Source organism: Chenopodium album, chromosome 21, assembly GCF_948465745.1.
Source record: "Chenopodium album chromosome 21, dcCheAlbu1.1, whole genome shotgun sequence".
Lineage (NCBI taxonomy): Eukaryota > Viridiplantae > Streptophyta > Magnoliopsida > Caryophyllales > Amaranthaceae > Chenopodium > Chenopodium album.
The window spans coordinates 41,404,015-41,416,493 of NC_137854.1; the positions used below are offsets into that span (position 1 = coordinate 41,404,015).

The 12,479-nt window shown below is 31.7% G+C and overlaps 1 protein-coding gene across 1 annotated transcript; it reads right to left on the minus strand.

The window, feature by feature from the left end:
• Window positions 1-3,296: 3,296 nt before the first annotated feature.
• On the minus strand, window positions 3,297-11,196 carry LOC145601410 (phosphoenolpyruvate carboxykinase (ATP) 1-like). The gene is made up of 13 exons (XM_081657424.1): window positions 11,066-11,196; window positions 10,629-10,889; window positions 8,093-8,256; window positions 7,517-7,670; window positions 7,310-7,394; window positions 5,765-5,865; window positions 5,303-5,601; window positions 4,971-5,144; window positions 4,806-4,871; window positions 4,532-4,710; window positions 4,271-4,440; window positions 3,980-4,148; window positions 3,297-3,879 (listed from the first exon to the last, which is right to left on the minus strand). Exons 2-13 carry the CDS (start codon window positions 10,883-10,885, stop codon window positions 3,736-3,738), a joined length of 1,962 nt encoding a protein of 653 aa, XP_081513550.1. The 5' UTR covers window positions 10,886-10,889; window positions 11,066-11,196; the 3' UTR covers window positions 3,297-3,735.
• Window positions 11,197-12,479: the final 1,283 nt, after the last annotated feature.

A 12,479-nucleotide genomic window follows, 5' to 3' on the forward strand; every position in this document is an offset into this window, starting at 1 on the left:
CTGATAATAATAATAATAATAATAATAATAATAATAATAATAATAATAATAATTATTAATAATAATAATAAATAAATAAATAAACCGAATACTTTATACTAGTATATCTTTCAGAAATTAAGAGCAAATTTTATACTAATAAAAACTGAAATTATGTTCTTTCGATCTCCATTATTTTTTATAAATGTTCATGCATTCTATATAACATTATTGAGTTCTTTTTAACATTAAGTTATCAAAACTTTCTTTTTTCATTTTTTTTTCTAAATAATTTTTTAGAGTAAGATGAACAAATTATACATCAAATGGCGAACAATTTCTTCATCTTAACCTAAGTTGGGCTATATATGCAATACACATTATGCATCGGGTATCAAATGTTGTCATGATTAATTAGGTGTTAGATGAAGAATTAATTAATCATTTTGGTTTTGAATGATTTCAATACCGACCAGCATTATTCATGTGAATAAGATAAAATATACTAATAATATTTTCATAATAAATTATAACCTAAGGCTCATTAATCAATACTAGTACTGGACTGATATTCTAGACAGTGAGATTGATTCTACACAGAAAACTAGCGGCATCTTAGCGATTCGTCAATATTGTATTGTACTAATATAAATATGTAATGCATACCTGTCTCTTTATTTATTAATATACTTACCTATATAATGCATACCTGTCTCATTTGCTTCCACCCTTATCGAATCTACACACTAGCCTTTGACACAATCTACAATATACTTTCATCGATAATTGATATATATCATGTGAGAATCAAGGTGAATAATAGGAACTAATAAGAACTAATCTCAGCCATTGATCGCACTCCATCTAATGGCTCACATTGCACCCGCTCTCAGTAATGGCATTCTCGTAATTTTGCTGTTTTCAAACTTTTTATAGTTTTTTTAACTTTTAAGCCAATTTCATTTACTTTAAGACTGATTTCATTAACTTCTACTAAATTTTCATTTACTTTTGAGAAATGAAACTGAGAACTACTTCAAATTTAACATATTACAAAAATGTCATAATGACACGGGAAGATGTGAATTGTCCGACTAACATGATCTAAGGGCCTAGATTAGTTCCTTGTTCTTACTTTAGCCTTGGTTCTCATTATAACTTGGTATATATATATATTATCATATTTGTTAGTGTATACATTTAGGAAAATGCTATGTATAATATCTCATCTTGACTATGTTTAATCTGATATGCAAAATTTAAACGTTGGTTAAAATGATTTATATAAATAGTATAAAAGTCAAATGGGAGCATTTATTTTGAAACAAGAGGAGTGTCAATTACATACAAATGGATGAGGGAGTTGGTGGAAAATGAATCTCTTTTTTGACTTTTTAAGAATGAGAAATTTGTTTGGAAACATCTATCTATAATGCCTATACATATATTTTACAAGTTTTTTATGTGATTTTTAAAATACATGTTAGTATGTAACTAACAATAATTGGATGCACCCTAACTAATAAGTACCCTTTTTAAACTTCTATCATGAATGACTAATTGAAACGTTAAAAAGATATTTCTAAAGGATCCTTAAAATTCATTGGTATGATTTTAAAGTTTTACCTAATTCTTAAAGTTATGATATACATCCATAATGATTAAGGTTTAAAAAATAAATAAAGAAATAAAATATTATGAATACTAATTTCTTTGATCACATATTTTGTATTTATTATAGATACTAGATTGTTAATAATTTTACAAATGATATTTCTTTTATTATTAATAAGTTTTATATATATAATCTCTATTATATAAGTGAAGGGTGAGGTAATAATGGTGTCCCTGGTCCCCCCTAAAAGTCCAAAACACCACTCTTTCTTTATATATGATGATGTCCCCATATATTTTGATGTAGGTTTCTCGAGACTAACTTACAATCTATAATAACATCGGATCTCAAAATTTTAACAAGAGCTAAAGAATTTACATAAAAAAATCGAAGGGATAGTATTCTAATCCTTGCAAAAATAGATAGTCTCTTCCTATTCACAACTAGAATATGATCACAATCAGTCAGAACAAGTGATATTTTTTATTAACAATAACTCAAACAAGCAACGTTTAAAAGAATAATTCCCCAAATAAAACACACACCTAAAACTTTATTGATGTGCACCTATTTTCATTTGTTGAAAAACCGTACAAAGATAAGATAAGAAGCTAATAATCGTAATCCTAAAATTAAATAGAAATCTAGGAATCTTAATCCTAATTTATCTCCTAGTCACATTTGTAACCAACCATTAATTCTATCATAACAAAACTTAAGTAAAAAATAAATATCCCAATAACCGAAACACTAATTAAAGGCTAAAAATAGGATAAACTCTTTTAAGTGAAAGGTAAAAACATATAGAAAAATATCATAATAATTAGTCAATAAATTCTAATATGTGTCGTGGTCACTTCATATATAAGTAATTAAATAAGTAATGGAGGTTATGGTGATGATCAAATGAGGTTACGTAAACGAATAAAGGGTTGTCACAATGGAAAAATAGGGTTACCCTTTAAAACAACTGAAGATATTATTTTTAATCATTCAATCATATCAAAGCTTTAATCTGATAAGTGAGGTCAGTGAAAGTTATTATAATAATAATGATCAAAATAAAAGAAATTAAAAGAAGCTACTCGAATGAACAAATTGGGCTACTTAATTATTTAATTAAGATGTTGCTCGTTTAGTAATTGGGGTTACTGGGCAAATTAAAGTTACTAACTGTACCTATATAGTTGAGTTTACCCATAATAACTAATGATGATTATTGTTATAGACATATAAATCCTATGTGGCCACACCATGTGGTTGGCCACATACAATACTTATTGTTAATAATAACTTAACTACTAAAGGATAGTGTAGATTCTCAAGAAACTCCACAAATCATCAAGATTTGCAAGATAATTGCAATATTCAATCTTTTTAAGCAACTGTATATTCCAATAATCTTCAAGAAAATCCATATTGATTGCTCTTGCATCATACTTCCCTTCTTCAAAAAAATTCACGAGCCTTGTAAGTATTGAGGGATCCACATCAGATTTGATCCCGACTCTAGAATACCACCTCATGACTTTAACCAATTGAGTTAGTGATGATCATCCACTCAAATATACTATATGAAATAATTAAGTTCGAGTTAATTGTTTTTGTTTACTATTGCAATGTTGTCAACCTGATTTCATTGCTGTATTTGAATCTTTTACAGATCTTACACTACTTTACATTTAAAAAAAATAACGGAGTACTTTGACTTTCTTACTCTCACAAAAAGAATACTAAAAAAGAACAAAAGGTGTATTATTTTAAGAAGCATAACAAAAAGTTGGGAGTTTCTTCTCTTCAAAAAAAAAAAAAAAGTTGGGAGTTTCCCTAGCTATTTGAGAAAGCGGGATTTTACTATAAAACATGCACTTTTTGTTTTAATATTTAAGGTAGTATATATAGGTGAGATTGTATACACAAATTGAAAATTGATTATTTTGGAAGGAACCAGCCGAAACTTGAACATAAATTTCCTCTTACTGCATATATTACTTGATAATAGTGTAAAAAATAATGGAGTTTCTAGTAAATTGTAAATGCATTTGAATGTTACACCATCACATTCTCTTCTCTCTTGCAATGACAAAAATCATATTCCGAATATCCAAATATAGTCCCAACACCTTAGCCCAAGTACCAAACTAGAAGATAGGACCGGCTGAAACGATCTCCTCTGTGAGCTTGTTGTCCTTGCCGATCTGGTAGTTTGTGAACACCTCAAAGTTGTTCTTAAATAGTCCAGCCAGTTTTAACAGTGTCTCCTTGTAAGCATCCTTAACTGGCCACTACAACACCAACGAATTGAAAAAGGGCAATTGAGTTTAATATCACAAGAATTTACTATACAAAGCAAGGTGGAAACTCATAGAGAAAAAGGTAACTAACAGCGTTGATAGGATCAAGGATTTCCGACGGTACTCCCTCTATCTCAGTTGGGATCTCAAGCCCGAAGACTTCAGTCTTTTTGTAGTTTGCATTCAGCAGGATGCCTGAGTGTATGGCATCGATTATCTTACGTGTGTATTGCAACTTGATACGACTACCCACACCATACCTGCAAAAGGCAAAACAAATTACAATATCATCTTGTGTATCAACTAGCTAATCTACATGATTCTGCACTACCATTACATTACAAAATGGCAAATAATTTCAACACAAGTCTTTGCACTATACCTTCCACCAGACCAACCAGTGTTGACAAGCCACCCTGTGGCACCGTACTTCTGCATCTTTTCAGCAAGCATAGCAGCATACTTAGTAGGATGCATCATTATGAAAGCTGCACCAAAGCAGGCTGAGAATGTTGCCGTTGGCTCCTTAATACCATCTACCGTGCCAGCCACCTGCAGTTTCAAGGGAATCCAGTTATTACGCCATGTTATTTACACTCATATATTATTATGTTTGTTCGGACTAATTTTAATTTGATCTTACCAGAGCGGTGTAACCACTGATGAAATGGTACATGGTTTGAGGAAGGTTCAGCTTGCTCACAGGTGGGAGCACACCAAAAGCATCACAAGCCAAAAGTATGACATTCTTCGGGTGAGGTCCAACACATGGTATCTTAGCATTTGGAATAAACTCAATAGGGTAGGCTGCTCTAGTGTTCTCTGAAACACCAAATTAAAATAAGGTTTAATTTGCCTCAAATTGAATGATGTTCTACCAAAATAATTTAAGTAGGATAATCAATCTGTTTTCCAACCTGTAACAGATTTGTCTGTGTAATCCACTTCACGAGTGTGCTCATCGAATACTACGTTCTCAAGCACTAATTCATTTAAAAAAACAGCAGCCTCAGGTTTTATCATGCAAGTATAGTAATTATTTGGAATTTAAGTTCATAAAAGTTGGTAAGAAAAATAAATACCAGTTCCAAATTTGATGGCATTCCAAATATCAGGCTCTTTTTCCCTTGACAGATCAATACACTTAGCATAACAACCACCTTCGATGTTGGACACACCATTATCACTCCAGCAGTGCTCGTCATCACCAATCAAGTAACGATTATGATCAGTTGACAGAGTAGTTTTCCCAGTACCTAATGAAGAAAGCCATCAAATTATACATCATACTTGTATTCAAAGAGCGTAGTGGCAAAGTAGAGACATCAAAAGATAACAAATATGACAAGTGTGACAAGAAAGCGCAACACCTCAATTGTCCTTCAATCCAAATAATCTGGGAATACTAGTATACCTGATAAGCCAAAGAAGAGGGCTACATCACCATCTTTGCCCATATTGCAGCCAGAATGGAGAGAAAGAATTTGACGCTTAGGCATGAGATAATGCATTACACTGAAAAGTCCTTTCTTCATCTCCCCAGCATATTGAGTGCCGAGGATGACCATCTCTCTTCTAGCAAGATTAAGGTCTATGCTAGTCGAGGATGTCATGTAATGGGTGTAACGATTACATGGGAACTTTCCAGCATTGTATATAGTGAAGTCTGGAGTACCAAAGTCCTCTAGTTCCTCGGGTGTAGGCCGGATGCACCTGTCACACATCCATTTATTAAATTTGCACCTTTACCTTATGTATAAACTTTTAAGGAGGAGAATCTAACTGAGGAGATTAGGCCTTTTGGCGAAATAGAGCACAAGTAAGAAAAGATGAACAACAAAATTTATGTAGGCCTAATAATAGAGTAGATACTTACATGTTGTGCATGAATAGAGAATGATAAGCTCTAGCAGATACAATCCTGACTTTAATTTTGTTCAGTGGATCCCAGTTGAGGAATTGATCGTTCACAAATACCTGCAATTTTTTTGACAATGATTAATCACGATTGTATACATACACATGTTAATATTCATCTGTAGTATACAGTATATCAACTTAGTATCTTTCCTACAATAAGTCTTTTTTTTTTTTTTTTTTTTTTTTTTTTGAAAAATTCCTACAATAAGTCTTTAGAGGCAATACATTTTGTAAGTTTATCATAATAAATTGTTATGTAGTACAGACATTTAACACTAAAATTCATTTTGCAACTTTTTTTTCAGCCCAATTTTCAAATCAGGTCCAATTCATCCCAAATTTGAGAAAAACAAAACTTGGACTTAAGAAATTATTTTTACGGCCCAATTTGTATTTTTAAGCTATTATAGTCTTTGGCCCTTTAATTTTCCAACCTGGAAATAAGCCTCACCAACCCCTACTTAACATTAACACAGAATGGTTCACTTCTTTTACAAGAATCATCCTAGCCCATGGTCACCTCTTTATGAATTCCCTCCATGCATAACTTATATTCGCGTTTATTAGCTTAAATAATTTGAGCTAAATGTCAAAACCAAAATTCGGATAGAGTACAACAACAAATCTCCTCTCTCACGCATTATTGGCGTACATATGGCACACGACAAATCCGAAATGACAGAGAAGTGTTATACACCCATATTTCAGTTTTCAGAGCAGCAAAAAAGACTAATTTGTGTAGACAAAAAGAGAACAACTGTTAAATGGGAAAGTCTCCATAAATCCAAAGTGTATGGACTGCTATAGTTATCCTATCTGATTCACAACCCAAAGCGGAGGCGATATGCAAGGACAAAATAAAGGTGATATTCCCAAGTAAAGGATAGAACTCAGATAAGTAGCACATCTGCTAAAATATATGACAAAACATAAAACATCTTCTAATCGTCACATCCTTCACTTCCCCATATTTTTACTAAAAGTTCAACCTGCCTCTTACATCACTATTTTGTTTTCCTTACACACACCATAACTCCCTCTCGCTCAATAATGTAATTCTAGGACTATTTTACATGCTGCCTCGGATTATTTTGTCACCACCTTGCTTTCGTTGTCGCTACTACCATAAGGGAAAATGAGTAGAATTTTTATGTTATAATATATTGATACAGAGCTTCCTAGCTGATGTACGTCAACTCCAGCTCAAGTACTTAAATGAGCTTCAAATCACACGTAAGCAAAATAACGTACTTGTTCCTTAGTTTGTGAGTGTGTTAGTTTTATTCTAGTGGCGGGGTAAAGGTAATAAGATTTTCTTCAAAATATGTCACTCTAACTAAACAAGGACTTCGCATTTTAACACATAGATTTTTTTTATTTTTTTTTTAACTGTAATTAACTAGAAAAATTACTAGCAAAGTAGCAATATATACAAGAAGATATTAAAAAAAAAAAAATATTACGAGTTAGGGAATGAAGTTGCACAAAGAAAGAAAAAAACCTTGTCCAAAGAATTCAAATAATCAACAGCCCTCTCTCGGTTAACCATGAAGGTATGTTCGTCCATCTCAATGTTAGGTGAACCTCTGCAAGATTATGATTGCACACAAAATATGAAACAAAAACTCATTTGTCGTCATAAAATTACTAGCTAAATGAAGTATACATAGCGAGATAGAAGAGAATGAGACGATGAATATTATCTTACTTGCCCCACCAAAGCTCATCCTCAGTAGTCTCATCCTTTACAACACGCTTGTCTCTAGGAGCTCTCCCTGTTTTTGCTCCTGATAAAGTTGCCAATGCACCATTTGATGTAATAAACGACCCTTTTTCATACTTAATTGCCTGCTCATACAATTCTGCACCAACAACACAAATCAATTATTCCTATTTTTTGACAATGCTTGAAATTATCATTGGTCAATTAAGAATGCCACGATTATGCAATTATTTGATCTAATGAGTTACTTGTAACAAAAAAATGTTTGTCATTTAGGGTGACTTGTTGGACTTGTTACATTATTGACGTATGACTTAATTATTACTCTATAGACTATAGTCCATACGTTGTTCAGCTGTGACATGTTAGTTGAGACCTATCGCACCCAATTCCAAATGAACTACGAATTACGTGTTTAAATCATGCATGCCTTCCATACTCAAATCACTAAATTGAAGTTGAAACAAAAAAGGCTGAAAAATATTGTACAACTAGTTATGTATTAAAATTTAAATATCTTGAATCATAAATGATAAAATGTATGTTGAGTAAAATTAGTACCAGCCGGAGATAGGTTGTAGAGGACATGAGTAAATTTGAGAGCGCTGTCACTGACGCTGATTGTCGGAACAACTGGGTGATGATGCACATGCTTAAAAGCCTTTCCTGGGTCTCCTCTTACCACCTTTGGCCCTGTCTCTCTTGCCGAAGACGCCAGTGACGCACTAATAGTCACAAACCAAACCAATCAAACAAGAAAAAGTCAATCATTGACATCCCAATGACTCGTAATAGTAAATTCTCCCCCGTTTTTATTTTACATAAATTGCCTCATTTCAATCATACAGTTCTAAGAAAAATTAATTATATAGGGCGAAGCTACATGGGGAGCGGTTATGTATTAGTTAGCATAAATAAATCAAGGTTCTTACACGTTTGATATAAATGTTGAAGGTAATTTTACCTTGTACAATGACATATACTTTGCCTTCGTACTCAATGCTCCATATGGTAAAACGGATATATTATTATTTTTATACAAGATTTTAGTCTAGTTGATGGGAGATATCAGATATGTAGAAGAGAGATGTGAAAATCAATATGGATCATAGAAGTAAACATGAATTACTCTATAAGAACATGATCAAAACATAAGAAAAATCTAACAAAAGTTAGGAGGTCCATATGGATGAGGCATAACAAATGATACGGACAATTATTAGTTATGCACTATACTTGGTTGGAGCACAATTTGAATTAGTAAATGACCTGTAATTTGGATGGGCCCACATAGAACTATAGAAGCCATTTGGAGTGTTATTTGTCTTGGTACACCAATTTTTTTCATTATTCCATGGTTAAAACACTTGTAAGCGAGGGGAAGAGTAAGGGATTCTCACCTCACTTTCAAGCGTCTGCTGTACCAAAATTATCGAGGGACTAAGATTATCAAACTATTATTTGACACGATAAAAGGACACTTTGATGATTTTTGGATAAGTTTACTCATGGTCAATAAAATTAGACAGAGACTAATAATCCATTCAAAAAAAAAAAAAAAAAAAAAAGACAGAGACTAACAATTAAAAATTAAAACTTGATAATGTCATAATTTACTCGGTACATCCAAAAAGATAAAGGTATAACGTTCATATTCAATGATGTAATACCCTTGTAAATGCCGCCGTTGATTGATTCCTCTATCTTTCGGCTTTTTGAAATTTCAGATTACAGTATTTCACACAGTAGACTCATTGTAACAAATTTAATTACAGAATGTCAAAATATTCCAAATATTTGTTTTTTTTTTTTATTGGGTGCAAATTCACCCTATTATAAATTATACGAGTAAATTTTTGTCCTTTTACGTAATTGTTTGCTGGGGACTTCCTGTGCTACCTAACTAATTACCGTATATGTCCTTTTAAAGTGTGAAATCAAATTACTCCGTTTATACAATGTCCATTTTAGATAACTTTTAAAAGATTTTAAGGCGAATTAGGAAATGATATTTCGGAATAAACTTATCTATAGGATAATATAGTTATTTTATGTATTGGGAATGAAAATTAGAGTAAATATTACACAAGGGTGAAATTATTAGTACGAAAAATGGTTTGGGATGAATTTACCACCCCCATATTATTAGTACAAACACCATTTGGGTTACATTAATCTTACAATTATATTGAGGATATATTTTGGTAGAATATATTTGTTTCTATCTTTTATATTGTTTCCTTATTTCTAGTAACCTAATTATGGTAACACTAGGAATAAGCTTTGTATATATTTGTGTTTACCCCAATTAATGAAGTTTAAGCCGTGAGTTTACATAACTCTACAAATTAATTTTGACGATACACTTGTCTTTTTTGTAATACTCCGTATTTGTATATTTTTTGGGGGTTGATTTATGTGTGATTTTTTCATGCATTTCAAAATTAATATTTAGAATTTATCGTATATTTTATTATAGAAATTATACTCCGAACATGTAAATGAAACTATTAAATCGAATCAAACATGGATCGCAGAGAATTACTCGTAATCTTTTCATTCTTTTCCAATAAAAAGGGCTACTATAATATCCACACATCTCCTCAATGAATTGAATTGAACTTAAATTGAATAAAAATGTCATATGCATATAAACTTGTTCAATAACACAATACACAACCCAATTAAGTTACGTGTAGGAGACGTAGCACGTAAATAACTAGTTTGGCACCATATAAATAAAATAAAGTCAAAATAAGAACAACACCTACCAATGCATATTAACATTGCCACAACACAAATCCTTAAAATTAATACTACGTGGCAAAGTAGAAATCTAACAATCAATGCTAATAGCGTTCGTCCTCCTACCGCTTCGACTGTGGGGGGTGATAGATATTATTTTCTAGATAATATTTGTCGGATATATTTGTATATATTTTGTTTAATTATTTTATTAGATTCCTAACATGATTAGGAATCGCCTTGTAACATTATATAAAGTGATCAATGGTACACACTCTAATTTGAGGAGTTTTCCCGAAATCTAAAAAATGCAAACGACGTAAATTTTAAAGCACGAGAATTGAATCAATACCTAATGGATTGGAGTTGCTGACGTTGGCGTTCCTCTTCGGACATGGCAAAAGTGGCACCAAACGCGGAACCGGTGCTGGGGGTTGTAGGCGCTGATTTTTTCTTCTGTAAGGAATGAAGTTCGTCAATGGTTTGAGCCTTAACCGGTAATGAACTATCATCATGGCAAATTTCATTCCCCTTTTTCCCGCTTCCGTTTGTTTGTATTTTCGTTAGCCCCTTCCCGGGCATTCCCACGTTTCCGTTCCCGTTTTCCATTTCTCTGCATTGGACAAACACTCTTAAATATTATAAATACACGATCTTGATGTAATTTGTAATGCATTTGTAGCTCATTCGTGTCAAAAAAAACTTGCTACATTTTTTTTTAACAACGAACGTGGATATAATTAATTTGAATTAACTAATAAGACAACAATGTATAGCGTATTAACGTACCTGTGTGTGATTAAGAATTTAAGAGGCTAATTAATACACACCAGAAAATGGTTGATCAGTAAAACAGAAAAGAGAAAAAGATAAAATTAATGAAAAAAAGGAAAAATGTAACATGAAAACGAAGAGTTAACGGAGAAATCTCAAGAAATGAGAAGGATGAGTGTTGAAGTAGCACAACGGGTTCTTTATATAGTGAATGTTTCCGGGTTTAGTGGGGCCATGCTAGGTGGGCCCTATCATATTATTTAACTATGGTTAGTTTAGATAATAACTTATGGTTGAAATCTTATCCATGATTTGATCTCCAGCTCTTCTATGAATTGATATATTGTGGAAAAAGTCCATATTTTTAAGGCTTTACTTTTTTTTTTTTTTTTTTTTTTTATAATTAATATTGGAGTTAGGATTAAAAACGCGCTTTTAAGTGAGTTTTTGTCTCTTTAAGTTGTTTTAAAGTCATTTTGATTTTGGGTTATAAACCTTAATTATGATTTATGATAACATGTTGGTCGATTTTGGCGTATTTAATTTAATACCATTATATTCCTCTATAGATTTCTATCATAGAACCCAACTTTGAACTACCCAAATAATCCCTTGTAGGTAAATCATTTCAATGTAATATTCCAATTAAAGCTATCAATCAAGCTAAAATAGGAAAATTGGGAATCAAATATTCAATCAATCTACTTTAATTATTAAAATTAAAAAAAAAATCCTAAAGTGGTAAGTAATTAATACTCCATGGCACAGTTATAAGACAAATTAATTTTTGATATAAGTTATAATGATCGCTACAAGAATGTATCTTCCCAAAAAATCGTGTGATATAAATAAAATATTGTGAGATATATTTAGACATGCATGATTGAATATCTCTTATACAAGTACTCCCTCCGTCCCTAAATTACATTCATCTTTAAAGAGGGGAGAATAACACAAATAACAATAATTAGATAATGTAATGGGAAGTACAAAGATAGATTAGTTATTACTCATGACAAGTCATCAATCCTTTGCAAAATAAAAAGGACCAATCATATGCTCCTAATTAAAAATTTTTAACCAATCATATTCATTGTAATTTGGCATAAGGGTTTTGAGTGAGATTAGGTAAGGATGAATGAGAAAACATTAAATATAAAACAGAAAAAGAGAGTTGATTTACTAAAAAAAACTGATCAAAAATAGAAAGAAGAAATGTAATTTTGGAACACCAAAAATAGAAAGGAGGAATGTAATTTTGGGACGGATGGAGTATATTTTTTGGACCAAGTATTAATGAGGATAAATATGTAAATGCACATCTTAAAGGGTATAATTATTAGCACACTATTAATAAAAGTAATCTTGTGTGTGTGTAACAGTGTAATGCATATACTAAAGGATTTTAAGACTATACGTTTCTAATTTA